General features: G+C 46.5%; 2 protein-coding genes and 1 long non-coding RNA gene across 4 annotated transcripts; 1 reads left to right on the top strand and 2 right to left on the bottom strand.

Annotated features, from left to right (window-relative positions):
• The first annotated feature begins 235 nt into the window (after positions 1 to 235).
• On the top strand, positions 236 to 3,593 carry LOC125536088. 2 transcript variants are annotated; one of them, XM_048699213.1, is made up of 7 exons: positions 236 to 285; positions 345 to 672; positions 912 to 1,001; positions 1,086 to 1,319; positions 1,462 to 1,564; positions 2,336 to 2,565; positions 2,985 to 3,593. In XM_048699213.1, the coding sequence occupies exons 2-7, from the start codon at positions 359 to 361 to the stop codon at positions 3,190 to 3,192; spliced, it is 1,179 nt and encodes a 392-aa protein (XP_048555170.1). In that variant the 5' UTR covers positions 236 to 285; positions 345 to 358; the 3' UTR covers positions 3,193 to 3,593. The 2 variants fall into 2 exon arrangements, with proteins under 2 accessions (XP_048555170.1, XP_048555171.1); XM_048699214.1 differs by lacking the exons at positions 236 to 285; positions 345 to 672; positions 912 to 1,001 and having other exon boundaries at positions 1,136 to 1,319; positions 1,457 to 1,564.
• Positions 3,594 to 4,805: 1,212 nt separating this feature from the next.
• Positions 4,806 to 7,614, bottom strand: LOC125536087 (heat stress transcription factor B-4b-like). The gene is made up of 2 exons (XM_048699212.1): positions 6,972 to 7,614; positions 4,806 to 5,850 (listed from the first exon to the last, which is right to left on the bottom strand). The coding sequence occupies exons 1-2, from the start codon at positions 7,260 to 7,262 to the stop codon at positions 5,179 to 5,181; spliced, it is 963 nt and encodes a 320-aa protein (XP_048555169.1). The 5' UTR covers positions 7,263 to 7,614; the 3' UTR covers positions 4,806 to 5,178.
• Positions 7,615 to 10,323: 2,709 nt separating this feature from the next.
• LOC125536086 lies at positions 10,324 to 13,951 on the bottom strand. Its single transcript, XR_007294914.1, has 3 exons — positions 13,462 to 13,951; positions 13,079 to 13,206; positions 10,324 to 10,969 (listed from the first exon to the last, which is right to left on the bottom strand). It is a non-coding gene; the product is annotated as an uncharacterized LOC125536086 (long non-coding RNA).
• Between the last annotated feature and the right edge of the window lie 758 nt (positions 13,952 to 14,709).

Raw genomic sequence — 14,709 nt, 5'->3', positions numbered from 1 at the left:
GCCCGTTTTTTCAGGGAGCACCTGAGCAAATCTCAGTCCACCCACAAAGGATATTTTAGCCCAGTGGCCCGTCATCGTAAGCAACATGGCCCACTTGAGAGATTGATTCCTTACTCGCTTTCCAATACTTCGAAGAATGAATAGAAAAAATAGACATTTGCGCACAACCTTGCTTACTCGCTTTCCAATACTTCGAAGAATGAATAGAAAAACCCCTCAAAAAAAAGAATGAATAGAAAAAATAGACATTTGCGCACAACCTTGCCCCTCTATCGCTCTGTCGGTCCCCCCCCCCCCCCCCCCCCCCCCCCCCCCCCCCCCCCCCCCCCCCCCCCCCCCCCCCCCCCCCCTCCCTCCCATGGCGATCCCCTACCGGATCACCGGCGGCCACAGCCGGCGGAGCCCGCTGCCGCTGCCCACCGCGAGGGCAATCCTCGCCGCTGTCATCACCGGGGCGGTCCTCTCCATCCTCTGCGTCCTCTCATTCACCCACTCCTTCTCCTACCTGGGGTTCCAGCCCAGGAGCGTCGACAAGCGGGAGAGCAGCCGCAAGTACCTCTACTGGGGCGCCCGCATCGACTGCCCCGGCAAGCACTGCAGCTCCTGCGCCGGCCTCGGCCACCAGGAGTCCAGCCTCCGCTGCGCCCTCGAGGAGGCCCTCTTCCTCGACAGGTAACAAATCAATCTCGTTCTCGTCCTCGTCGCTTCCTGCGGCCTGCTGTGAGGTGGCAAGGTGGTTCTAGGCTTCATGAAACGGGAATGGGTACCCCGGTGGTGAAAATTTTGTAGATTATGCTTCCAAATTGCAAAGGATGATCCATTTTTAGGAGGCAAATTGGTGCAAATGCTATGTGTAATGTGGGTCAGGATATGCTAATGTGCAATGACACTGCATTGTGGTTTCTCTGCAGAATATTTGTCATGCCCTCGAGGATGTGCCTTAGTTCAGTGCACAACACAAAGGGGATAATTGATTCAAGCAACGCAACTTCAAATCCAAGGTCTTGTTTCTTAAGCACTTATGTCTGCCTGTTGCATTGTTTTGTCAAATTGAGTTGGAAATTGAATCTGTGATGTTTTTGCAGATGGGAAACGAGCTATTGTGCAATGGAATCCTTATATGATATAGACCTCATATCGAAGACTGTACCTGTTGTTTTGGACAATCCGCGTTCATGGTATGGGATAGTATCGAGAAGTACAAAACTAGGAGAAGGAGACGTAGTGCACGTGCAAGGAGTTAGCAGAGATGAACTCAAAGATAATCCACTTTACTCAGATGCTCTTCTTGTAAACCGCACTGCAAGTCCTCTTGCTTGGTGAGAATGCAAGTCCATCAGGGTCTTTATGTTCTTTAATTTTTATTTTCAGATGGCCTCAAGTTCTAGTGACCACACCAAACCTAAGCTATATGTTATGTCTAAACTTGAAGAATAGACCTTAATCATCATTACAGTTCAGGTTTATGGAGTGCAAGGATCGGACCAAGCGTACCTCTGTGATGTTACCATACACTTTTCTGCCAACTATGCCAGCTAGAAAACTGAGAGTTGCAGCACGTAAGGTATATTTTCATTAGAATGATTTTCTGCCATGTATCACATGTTTTAATCGGATCTGATTACTCCGTTCGAATAAAAATATGTTTTATCGCACTAACTTGCTTGTTCTGAATTAATCTTATTCTTGATTTTTATTTGGGGTGATTTCTTAAATCACGTGGATTCTGTTGATGCCAGAGAAAAATATAATCTGCAACCCAAAATCCTTGAAATTTGACGCTTAGTTATGAGAGTAACCATGTGTGTATCATGCTAAGTTCCCAGTTAGAAGGCCTCGATTTCCACATCCTCCAGTAAGCAAATCTATGCACTTCCTTTGGTGTACTTTTGTGGTTATATCGTTTGAACACATGTCTCAGCAGGGAGCAGTGTGTATCTGCATATACCGTTAACTTACTAGTGATTGGTGAATAATTATTTCTTGCAGTACACTCTCAGCTCATGCCAGCATGAGATTTTGTTTAAATGCATTCTCAGTAATCCAGAGCTTCATTTTGCTACATTTATTTCTTGGAATATGGTGTGGTATGATATTACTCGTGCAGTCCCTACTTTCTCTTCATATTTAATTGTTTATATGCTAGCTGCATCCTGCTTCTCTTGAAAGAACTTCAGAGTCTATTGTAGTTGTAAGAGACTGCTCTTGGTTTTTTTGGTTGTGTATAGTTGGTCAGGCAGAACATAATATCCCATGTAGTATGAGAAAATGTATTGTTTGTGTATGTTCAGTGATACATCAATCTTCTGTCACTAAACTGGTGTGCTTTCTTCAGATAAAAGAGATCCTTGGTGAATATGATGCTATTCATGTCAGACGGGGTGACCTACTGAAGAATAGGAAAGATAGATTTGGTGTTGAGAGGAGCCTTCATCCTCATCTGGACAGAGATACCCGCCCTGAGTTCATCAAAAGAAGAATCGCAAAGTGGATTCCAAAAGGTCGCACTCTTTTCATTGCTTCAAATGAAAGGACACCAGGCTTCTTCTCGCCTCTATCAGACAGGTAAGGCTGACACCATTTGCCATCTGCTTTTCTTGCATCACGGATCAGGATCTCTGATATGACCATGGTAGAGTTCGTTTTCTGCAAATAGTTTACCATGACTGACTGAACTGTGTTCGCTTGATCATTGCATAAGGATTTTTTTTCTTTTGTTTCCATATACTTAAGGAATTGACCATTCCTAAGCAATTGAACTAGAAGCTGTAGTACTTAAGTAATCTGCCTTCCTGTCCTGGAACTGTTGTAATTTGATCTATTTCATTATTTTTCTCCTGCATTTATAATTATGCACATGATCATTACGGCATAACTATGGAACTCGACCATTAACAATATAATGGCGAGTTACAAAATTTGCATCTAGTTTGAGGAGACAAGCTGCCTAAGATTATAATGAGTTCCTCATTGTGTGGGTACAGGTACAAGTTGGCATACTCATCTAACTTCAGTAGCATATTGGAGCCAATAATCGAGAACAATTACCAGTTATTCATGGTGGAAAGGTTAATCATGCAAGGAGCAAAGACATTTGTGAAGACAATGAAAGAGCTGGATAGTGATCTTGCCCTCTGCGACGACCCCAAAAAGAACACCAAAAACTGGGAAGTACCAGTTTACACTAGATGACCTGCGTGAATCTGTCATTGACATTAATGGTTAGAAACGATGACCTGCTCTCCTTACCATGAGACATAATTGTCTCACATAGACACGGCAAAATGTTTGGATATATGCAGTTGATTACACACACTCTAGCCTGTACTGAGCTGCTGATCCACCTGCTATATGTTTGTAATATCCAGACAAGATATATCTTTGTAGTTGGGACCAGAAGAGAGATTACGACTTATTTTTGGTGTTGTATACTGATCTTGCTGGATCTGTCAGCTAAGAAAACAAATACACTACATCATACAACTACACTTTTGTTGCGTTACCTTGTTGTCTGTACTTGATCATTTTTTGCAAAATGTTATCTGAACATGTATATATTTACTTGGAATTATATTGCTCCCTCTTTCCCTAAATGTGAGATGCATTTGCCTTTTTCACATCCTCCAATGTACTCCCTCTTGCTCATAATATAAGAGCGTTTTTGACACTACACTAGTGTTAAGAACGCTCTTATATTATGGGACGGAGGGAGTATGATTTTGATTATAGTTTTGCTTGCAATATGCTGATAAAATAGTTAGGGGCTGCTTGGATTGGAGCCTTTAGTTTTTTCCTTTTTTTTGAGGGGATGCCGACCTAAAAAATTGGTCGTTGACCAGGCTGGGTTTTCCGTTTAGATGAGCACCAATATTTTGGTGGCAGATTCTTGCTTGGTGGGGCTAGCGCAGGCAAAAACCAAACAGCCCCTTCGTTCCTTCAATGGATAAATTAAAATCCATTATTTTGGTACAGAATCATATTAGGCCCTATTGCAGCGCACAGGCAATTGCATGTGAGTAAAAACAAATCTGATAAATAGATAAACAGTTTTTTATGATAAATCTGCTATTTCCTTCAGAAGCTTGTATAATTTGTATGTGACACCTAGATATTTATATATTTTTTATCCATCACACTAAACGTCTTACATTTCGAGACGGAGGTATATATAGCTAGCTCACCATAAATGTAAATTCAATAATAGATCATAAAAATATGTTGGAATTGCTAGTTCACAGTGGGTTGAGGTATTCCTTAATCTCACACAACAAGGTTGTCCATCAAACTGCACTCTCCAATACATGCATGCAAAATTTTAAATTTTTATGAGGGTTGTCTTCTGTTTGTCCAAATTAGGTTTATCTCCACCCCTCACATGAAAATTGTAGGCTCGTATATTGACACTACGTGGGCTTCTTTGATTCAAGGGAATTTCACATAATTTTTAGAGGATTTGCATCCTATGAATTGTAGGCTCGTACGCTGACACTCTGTGGGCTTCTTTGATTCAACGGAATTTCACATAATTTTGAGAGGATTTGCAGCTTTCAAAATTATTCCCGTGTGTCATACTGTCATCAGACTCCAGGAGTGGAATCCTTACGAAAAAGTCATAATGATTCCTTTACACACTATTTTTGGGGCAAATTTCCACCAATTCAAATCTGCCATTCCTTTGTTTTTCATGTGGTGTCTCCATGTCAAATATTTTTTGAAGAAAATTTATGCACCTCTTCAATCCAATTGAATTGAAGAGGATACGGCACACTAATCTTCTACTTTTTCCATTCCCGTGTTATGACTTATGAGAGAAAGAAGAGAACACTTTGCACTTAATAGCATTGAGCAACCAGTTTTTGCATGAGCAAGATAGCAGGCCCTCGTGCATGCATGGGGGCAAAGGCAGCAAAGAACATATCAAGAAGAATGGTGCAAGGGCTTGGCAAGCAGCAAACTACTCGAGACCTGATTGATCCTACGTTCCTAACTCATCTCGCAGACTACTCGATGACCTCATTGATCCTAACTCATCTCTCAAGCTAATCGACCAGCACCCGCGCAAAAAGAAACCAAGCCTGCAAAGCTACCTAGCTAGCTAGCGAGCGAGCTACAGCTACTCCTCTCTCCTCTCTATGTACATACACGACCGATCGAGGGCGAGATCGCCGGCGCAGCAGCCTAGACCTCGCTTCCGAGATCATGGGCGACGACGTCACCGCGCTCCTCGCGGTGCGCCCTCTTCTTCTTGCCGTGGTGCAGCGCCACGCCGAACAGCTTCACCGTGTCGTCCTCCTCAGCCGCCGGCGAGTCCCGGTCCACGTCCATGTCCAGCTCCAGCAGCCTGCACGAGTTGGACGCGGCGACCCCCGCGCCGGCGCCGGGGAGCGGCGGGTGCCGCTGCAACGCGGCCGACGAGGGGCTCGTGACGGGCGCCACGTGGTTCTGCAGGAAGTAGATGATGTCGTTGTAGAGCTTCTTCATGTGCGCCAGCTCCGACAGCAGCAGCGAGTTGCGCCGCCGCAGCTGGCGGTTGTCCTCCGACAGCGCCGCCAGGAAGTCGCCGCCGCCGTTGCCTCCGCCGTGCGACGTGGCCGCGGCCGCTGGCTCTTCTTGGAAATGCTGGTACACCGGGTGATGGTGATGATGAGCCGCCGGCGGTGGAGGCGGCGGTGGCGAGAAGGTGTTGCCGAGGTGGTAGTGGTGGTGGTACGCGGCCTGGTGCGGCACCATTGACGGCGGAGGCGGCTGCGACGACTTCCTCCGGTGGATCTCAGCGAGGAGGTGCTTTGCTCCCTTCCTGAAGAACTCATTGGCGAACTCCCATCTGTCGGCCACTATCTTCCTGAATCCCTGCAGCAAACCGCAATGCCAAGTGCACAAAAAAAAATCAATCAAACTGTTCTTAGCTAGTTAAAAATCAACACCCAATAGTTACTGTGTTTTCTTTGAGATCATCAGGGAGATACATGACATGGCGGCTGAATATTCAGTGTTGCTATTGCACGTATATATAGTAGTCATGTCATGTAGTGTGGTGTGGCAATGCATTGCATGGTAGTATATATATACGTAGGGCATAGCTCTACATACATAAATCCGACCTGTGTATAGTGTCAATCTTCCCCCAATGATTGACAGTGGAGAGTGGTGTGGCAATGTTGGGAGAGTGTGTACAAGCTTCTGAGTACAAACTCCACTTCTTAGTATGCATCCACATTAGTTTGTGCACTTGTTTTTTGCTATCCAAGTGACAGAAGAGAAGCATATGGCAAGTGCAGCTAGTAAACTCATGCTTTAAAAGAAGAAACCAAATGTGCAAATAGAAACAAAACGGTCCTCGCTTATCACACATATATACATCTTGACAGAAAACTGATGAACTAACTGATTAGCGGAAAAATCGTCCAGCTTGCATAAATCGCCAGCAAAGCAAGACAAAAGTAGTAAGAAATGGAGGGGGGCATAGATTAGATTAAATTAAATCAAATCAAATTTCATTCAGCAAAAGAACAGTGTGGGTGATGGACGCGTTCTAGCTACAGCTTGATCTATTCGACAGCTCCTTGTCACAAACCAGGAAGCAAGGAACTAATAATCTTGTTGGAATGTCACAAATCACACCCATATACAGCCCTTTTCCCATGCACCTCGCAAACAAAATCTTTGAAAAGAGGTGCATTAACTTTTGCATCTAGCTTGTCACGTTCTAGGAAACAATGGATGGATGCAAGGCCATCCATGCATGCACCATTGCTTTGACCAAATTAAAATACCAAACCAAACAAAACTTGTGTAATGAACATGAACACATCCCACACATATACACGCCATGGACGACCTAATAGCTAGCAAACCGGAGGAAGATTAACAAAACAAATCGAACAAAGAGCAGCCTTTCTGGACTAAACATGCATGCGTGGGTGTGCATATGATGCTTCTGTGTGTGTGGCAGCAGATAATGAGTAACATACATAGGTGTTGAGCTGCCTGACGAAGCTGGAGAAGTTGTTGTGCTTGAAGTAGTTGGGGAGGAGGTCCCGGGCGAACTCGGGCGGCCTCCAGACGACGAAGGTGGCGTCGTCCTCCCCCCACGACACGATGTGGTCGGTGCAGGGGTCGTCCACCAGCTGGTACGTCTTGGTCAGGAACGGCGCCGGCACCGGCTTCCCAGCAACGCCGCCGGCACCGTGCGCCCCCGCCGCCCCCGAGCCCATCTCCATGGACACCACCATCTCCCCGCACCTCTCCACAAGGAAAGCCATGGCCCTCACAACCACACGTACACCCCGCTGCTTCTACCTAGTAGCTCAGGGACTCGGTCACTCAAGGCGGGTGGAGAAGAAGAAGGAGCAGCAATATAAGCTTAAGCCCAGGGAGGAAGACTGGAAGAGAGGGAGAGTGAGGGGGGAGTGAGGAAGAAAGAAAGGCTGCGCCTCTTTAGCTATATCTCCAGTCTCACTGTCTCGCACTCACACAGACACACACACACACACACATGACACGCCCCCACGCCCACGAACGCCTCCAAATATTCTCGTGTGGGTCACGCGCGCAGCTGCTGCCTGGATGGACCGCCCTCTTTCCTTCTCTCTTTCGCCCTCTAGCTAGGGCTATAGTAGCACTAGATCAGCAGAGCCGACCCCTCCCCTCTCATCATTATATATGCGTACGCATCGATATCTGTGCATCAGCAGTGCTGCTTGTATACGTGGATGTGCTTCAGAGTGTTCAAGTTCAAAGGTGGTGCTGGAAGGAAATCACAAGGAAGGGTCGATGTTGCAACTGAATTAACATATGCAGGTTTGCTACAGTCCTAATGTGCTTAGTTGAGCCATAGTACTGGTCAATGTGCAGCACCAGCTTTGTAAGGATCATGCACACTGATCAGATGTTCAGATCTCAGCAGAAGATCTCTCCAGATTTATGTATAGCTATGATACATATTTTGCTACTAATTTCTTGGGAGAGAAAAACTTGTATGCTACTAAAGCATGGGGCATTTTCCTCCAAAACTGCAGTGCAAATGGTCAAGGATGGTTTTCTCAGACCCACATCAGCTCTATCTTCTTTTTTTGGCAAGACAAGGCGCCATGACCAAGGTGTAAAAAGGGAGACTAGTCAAACAGTGCAAGGTTCTCTCTCTTGGCTCTTGCTGTTACTTGTTGTGGAATTCCCAGAGATAATTCTGAAGGGTTCTACGGGTAGTGTCCCTACGATCTTGACACAAGGTAATTACTGAAGCTGCAGAAATTTACATGCAATAAGTTTCTATATATATTTTTCCTGCGAAGATAATATTTTTGCATGCAACTGCACAAATTGATGAAAGGAGCAGGAAAGGACCGAGATGGATGTGTACATGAGATGGATGCAGATATGAGAGTAGATGGATGGGCATTAAATCGACGGCCCGGTTCAACGGATGGCTCCAAAACCAAAGTCTCCGTTGGGTGTACGGCGGCGATGGATGTGATCACACGATGGAACAGGAGAACATTTTGCAGTAAAGCTGGATCGATCCATGGAGGTGGCAGCAGGCGGGCGGGCACGGGCCGATCGATAGATCATCAAATAATATACTATTATCGGTCAGAAAAGCGAGAGGAAAGAAAAGAAAAAGTAAGGAAAAGTAAAGCTGGCTCTGCTGCTGCGATGCAAGAGGATGAGGATGTGGATGTGGAAAAAGAAGAGAAGAGAAGGGATTGTACCGCACGGACGGCCGGTATCCTCGTGGTATTTAGTGACCAAATTGTTCTTCTCCCTTTCTTCCTCTCCCTCTCTCGTCTCTTTCTCACCCCATGCAAACGCACAGCCCTGCACGCCGCAGACATGTACACATGTCTAGTTGCGAAACAGCCAAAGATACTTTCCCTGCGCTGTGCCTGGTGACTTGCACCACTCGACGCAGGCCCGTGACTTCCACGCCACACACGCACACACAGCAAGCAAAGAAAACCAGTGAGCCAACATGTCGAGAGAGAGAGAGAAAGGGAGGGGAGTAAATATACGTACAGGCGACTGGTGAGCGAGTGAGTAGTGAGTGGTAACAATAACAATGCACATCTGGGCTCACTGCCGGGCTCGCTGGGAGGGATCCACTTTTGATGCAACTTCATTTTCCATCGCCGCTACCCCCATCATCACCACCACCCCTGCCGCTGCCACACTGGCCGGCCGGGCCTCTCGCTCGCTTGCAGGAGCCGGGCGACGGACGCAGCATATGCAGCTAGCAAGGCTGCTGCTGCTGCTCCGCCTCCTGCTGCTGCGGCTTCCATTAATGCCACCAGTATCAATGTGCAAGCAAACAAACATTCCTCTACCCCATCTTTTCAACCGCGTGCAGCATTCAAAGGAACAGAACCAAACTTCTTCTTCCTCCTCACTCCCGATGAGCAGAGCGCGCATCATGAGCTGCCTGCCGCCTGCCTATGTGTGCGCACAGTGGCCAGACCACTGACCGGCCAGCTGCGAGTAAAACCTTAGGGCTTCTGAGGAGCGGCCCTAGTGGGTCGTGAGATCAGATCGCTCTGCGCGCAGGGTTTAGCTGGATTTGTGCACGCTCCACACTTCCGTCCGGGGGTGGTACACCCCTCGCTCCAAGCGAAGTAAAGCAGTGAATCAACAATCACCAGTTTGGCTCGGTCGGTCAAACTTGCCCAAGATCCAGCCCAGGGCTGCCCTGCAGGTGGTGGTGGTGGTGGTCGATTCACAGATATAGATGCAGTTGCTTCCTGCTAGCTAGCTTAGGGTTTTGGCATGCAGGTACTCATCGAGATACCACCAGCTGCAAGCAACATATGCATATGCATCAAAACAGGAGGCAGCGCTACATATCTGTAGCCAGACTAGTGCAGTACCCTGATGGGGTACGGCCCTAGCTATATTTGAGTATGCATCAAATGTATGTAGCGTCATAGCCTGTAGCTTTGAGTACCAAGAAACAAAGGAAAGGAAAATACTCCACAACAGGGGAAAGAACTGATATAAAACTAGCAAGAAGCAAGTCACAGCATGATGAGGCCTAGAGGCAAAAGCATGCATGAATGTATGATAAAACTGTATATTTGCTTTATAGCGTGCAGTGATGTGGAGATTGGCTATGGAGTTTGAATATTATGGAAGATTCTGTTCCATATATGACAAGCTGTGCCCCGATGATGTGTTTGCAGTAGACATTTTATGAGTACATCACATGACCTTTCCCATCCCCCACATGTGGCCCACTGCATTTGTGGCCAGGTCTAGATCTATCTTTGACTGAGAAATATGTATTAAATAATCAAGGGAGCAAGAGCGAGAAAAAGCTGATGAGAGAGAGATCGTCACATTTCATATATATTTAAGATATGCATGTACAACCCCTCAAAAAAAATAAAGAGATATGCGTGTACAATGTAGAGACAAGTGAGATGTGAAACAAGAAAAAGAATGCCATGCTTCTTCTCTAGATGAGGCCCACATTATCTCATCATCATTTTGATGACACCATGCACACATGCTAGATGCCGTTAAAAACCAGTTTTCTAGACAATATCGTGTTCCACAAATGTCTGTCGTTCCAAGATTCCTCTGAAACCATACAGTTCTTTATCATATCAATGCATTGTTGCATGCAAGAGATACTGTGCACGGTGCTTAATTAAACAAGCCTGCATGCGATTTGCTGCGACGCTCTTGTCTGCATGTTAAACAACGCATCTGTATTCGTGCAAACGAACTGAGAGAGGATGCTACTAGAATAATGAGGGCGTATATAGTACTCGGTGGAGATGGCAGCACCTTTGCAAAAGATCGTGGAGCCGCTTGTTCTTTGCCCAATCTACAGGCATAGAGCTCATGTGATGAAAAAGAAAGAGGGGACGTGGTGTGTATGCCCTGCCTCTGCCTGCCTGCCTTCTCAGTCCCGGCTCTCTAGGCTGCATAGAAAACAGCTGCATCTTGGACTCTAGCATGATTGCCACTCACAAACCTGCAATAAGCCTTGTGGAGGATTAGACAATCAATTAGATGCACTCGATTAAAGAGAGATCTAGACGTTTATGCTGTCCTATAGCCTAGCTCTGCGCGCATAGATAGATTAGATTAGACTTGAATGGTTATGTACAGCACGGTACTGGCACATACTAGATGTATAGATCTCAGCCGTGCATGTGTGCGCTACGTAGGTCCACAGCTAGTACATCTTTCCAGGTTTCTTATTAGGCATGTTTGTAAGCTTGTCCCTTGGTGTGTACTGCTGTACGTACGTACTAGGCTAGCTAGTTACTAGTCACTAGTCACTACTACGACACTAATGCATGGAGCGCTAGAAGTAGAGCTAACTGGGCAGGCAAGGCAGATGCATGGGTGCAGAGATGGATCGCGTCTTTTGCCGTGGTTGCATTCGCGGACAAAAGGTTTGATTCTTCTTTCACCACATCTATGCATGCACAAGAGCTCTTTTATCTAGGAAAATGGAAAAGCAGGGGAAAAGACACTCCAAACATGGGGAGGTTGATAGACAAAGGAGGCTTTTCAGAGAACATTTCCCTCTTTTTCATTCTCAAGGGGAGAGAAAGATGGGAGGAAGAGGGGAGGGGGTCAGGCGGAGGTCAGAGCATTAAGGTGGAAACTGATTAAAGTCGATCTCATCTGTGCATGCACATAAAGGAGGGCTGTAAAGATGTGATTTACCACCACTCGTCTGTGTAGCTTTTCCCTCCCCAAGGTCTTACACATGTGCATGCACACATCTCTCCTCTGTCATGTTCTGCCGTGGGGTGTGGGGGTGGGGGTGGTGCCTCTGAGCGCTAGATTTAGATGTTTCTACGCCTTGATAAACTAATGCCGGCCGTGCATGATCTAAGCAGGTATTGTGTACATGCAAGAGCAGGGGGGCCTTTTCCAGACATGAACAGCTTAGATGCAGAGCATTAAACTTGGCTTTGCACTGACCTTTCAAACATTCAAACTACCTTGATCCTATTCTAAACTAACTAAAGCATCACAGCATGAAGCCATGAACTGAAACCTTCTACTAGTAGTTTGATGCAGCTCTCATGGATGAAAAAGAGCATGCATGCATGGATGCATGAAGAGTCATTTTTGCACGGCGTCATCGGCCATCTCCTACGGCTTTGACGACGCAAGGCAGGCAGGCAGGCAGCCGGTGAGTGCACGGCGCGAGGTGGCCGGAACAATCAAGCCCATCCCTGCCCGTGCATGGCTCTGCGTCATGGGCGGTCGCAAGGGAGCAGGGCATGCGTCCAACCTCGTGCACTGCACACGTGAGTGGACGCCAGGGCTCACATCCGTGAAGCTTCCAATCCCCATCTCCCTCTCTCCCCCCTCTCCTCTCTCTCTCACCTCTCATTTAAACTCGAGCTTGCGCATCCTAGCTACCAATGTGCAGCACTGCATGGCATGTGGGGCGCGCGTATTGCAGTCCAGTCCAGGACTCCAGGGCAGTGCAGTGCAGTGCAGTGTATCATCCTCTCTTTCTCTCTCTTACACACCACACTTCACCATGATACTGCTGTCCCTTTCTCTCTCATCTCTCCCTCTCTCTCTCTGGTGACTAGTATCATAGTATGGTACTAGTGTATATCTCTTCTCAGCCGGCCAGCCGGCCAGCAGGGTCACAAGTGCATGGCCGGGGGCTCTCGACGCCTGCCCGGTCTCCTGTTGCTCCCCACATGGTGTCACATGCGCCGATGCCTCCTCTTCCCTTCTCCTCTCTTCTCTGGTCGCGCAAGCCAACAGTTTCATATGTTTGCCCAGCATTGCCGCTGCTTGTGCTTGTGTGTGTATTTACTGTTTGGCCGATCTGGCCTCCTGCATGCATGATGCATCCATCCATCCATGCGGTACAACGGAAAGAAAAGTTTTTCTACTGTTCCTACGGCCATGCCCCATGCATAGAGCTTGCTAGCCATTTCCTGCCTGCTCTCGCCGAATCTAATCATGCCTGTCTTGGCATCGGCCGCTCACTCTCCTTTTACCCTAGAGGAATATATCACAGTGTGCTGGTAAAAGGTGAGCTGGAAATAAGAGCAAACTAATAGCATGTGTCAAGAGAGTACTGGCAGATAGGTAGTACCTCCTATGCAAGCTCAGCTTTAAGGGCGCCAACCGCTGCCGGTCAAAGAAACATGTATGGACTCAATTAACTCATGGTTTAAGGAAAAGAACATGTATTGAATCGTGATGAAGTCCAGTCGGTAGCCCCTGGGGAGAAGATCATGACAGAATTAAAAATGTGCAGGCATGTTTCAGCTTTAGCAAAATGGACAGTAAGTGATATACAGATGTAAGAGTATGTTTTAAGAAGGATACAAGACCATTTAAAGCAGGCAATACCTGCTTGAGCCACAATTTATTGAGGTGGAAAAGAAGCATTTTCAGAGCACTTGTATCAATAAGTCAGAGCTCATGTGTTATAGTATATCTGGAAAGGGGGGTAGATGAAGATGCTGCACTCACTATGATATAATAAACGCGGTGGTGGTTCCATCGCGTAATGAGCCCTGAACGGCTCTGGGATGTTTCAGGCTTGCCTGCTTACGGAAGTGGATTAAAAGCCACAACATTCACCGCCGCAGTTGCTGCTAGTGCTCGCTGAGAAGCTGGTCCCAAACGGATGCAATTTTTTTTACTGCAAACTGAGGTAGCAGCAGCCTGATCGCATGGTCCTCACGATGTGAATGTTTCTGTCGAGCTCCTTGAAGCACGCATTTCCAGATCTTCATCTTGGATGTGTGTGCAATGCACTAATATCATGGCCTGGTTTACTACTAACATATATAAGGGCCAGCGAATTAATCATACTTCTCAGCTTGATTTATTTTCTTCTGAAAAACACTCAGCTCGATCTGCACGTATATGGATTATAACTAGAGTGTTTACAGCGATCTAGACAATGATATATGGATTATTTTTTGAAGAGATGTGTACAGTTCTATGCTAACCACTAAAGCTGGTTCTGGTATTGAATAGCAGAGTAGAAAACAGTCCTAACTAATCGCAAAGGCAAGTAAATGGCACCCCAAAGGGTAAAACCGGAAATGCCAACATATAGCAGGAGCAGCAGCAAGCACTAACATGGGATGCTTCTCTGAAGCACAAAAGAGAACAGGTTCAGGTCCAGGGGCTAGGCAAGTGCATATGCAGGGAATTAACCAAGTGATGGAGGAATGTTGCAAGCAATGATTGTCCTAGCAAGCTCCTTTGACACATACATATGTCTCACTAGATTCTGATGCAAAGATTTAGATCTCCACAGGCAAAAGCAGCCGGGAGTAGTAGTAGTGAGAGGAGCAGGGCGGGAAAGGTGAGAAAAAGCTAATTGGAATCATCAGAAGTTGCCAGCTTTCAGAACACTGTGGGCCCAGCTTGGATCAAGGAGAATCATGCACGCATTTGCATATTGCCCAAAGCCCTCCAAAGATGAGGAGATTTCTAAAAGCCTGTAGACTCCATATACTGTAACTTATCTACCAAAAGAATGTCTGTCTTGGACATGGTAGAGAAAGATGGTGGCTGTCTTTATAGGGAAAAGGAGCAGCAACATATGCTGTCCTGCCACACACTTTTAGTTAATCAGCTGGTAATTATCAGTACACCAATCCTAAGTAGAAGAATCCAATGTGCCTACTTGCAGCAACAGCAGAAGCAATCGATTAGATTAACCTCGTTTTCTTCTCAAGACAATATCACCTTGATTTTCAAGAT

The sequence above is a fragment of the Triticum urartu genome, chromosome 2 (genome assembly GCF_003073215.2).
Source record: "Triticum urartu cultivar G1812 chromosome 2, Tu2.1, whole genome shotgun sequence".
Taxonomy (NCBI): Eukaryota; Viridiplantae; Streptophyta; class Magnoliopsida; order Poales; family Poaceae; genus Triticum; species Triticum urartu.
Note: the sequence above shows the minus strand (reverse complement) of the source record. Positions and strands in the feature narration are given on the sequence as shown.

Excerpts from the sequence above, each read along its gene's own strand:
- LOC125536088 (XM_048699213.1), top strand. The coding sequence starts at position 359 with ATGGCGATCCCCTACCGGATCACCGGCGGCCACAGCCGGCGGAGCCCG. Across the intron at positions 1,565-2,335 it reads TGAGAGTTGCAGCACGTAAG|ATAAAAGAGATCCTTGGTGA; the intron begins GTATATTTTCAT and ends TGCTTTCTTCAG. Across the intron at positions 2,566-2,984 it reads TTCTCGCCTCTATCAGACAG|GTACAAGTTGGCATACTCAT; the intron begins GTAAGGCTGACA and ends GTGTGGGTACAG.
- LOC125536087 (XM_048699212.1), bottom strand. The coding sequence starts at position 7,262 with ATGGCTTTCCTTGTGGAGAGGTGCGGGGAGATGGTGGTGTCCATGGAG. Across the intron at positions 5,851-6,971 it reads TCAGGCAGCTCAACACCTAT|GGATTCAGGAAGATAGTGGC; the intron begins GTATGTTACTCA and ends GGTTTGCTGCAG.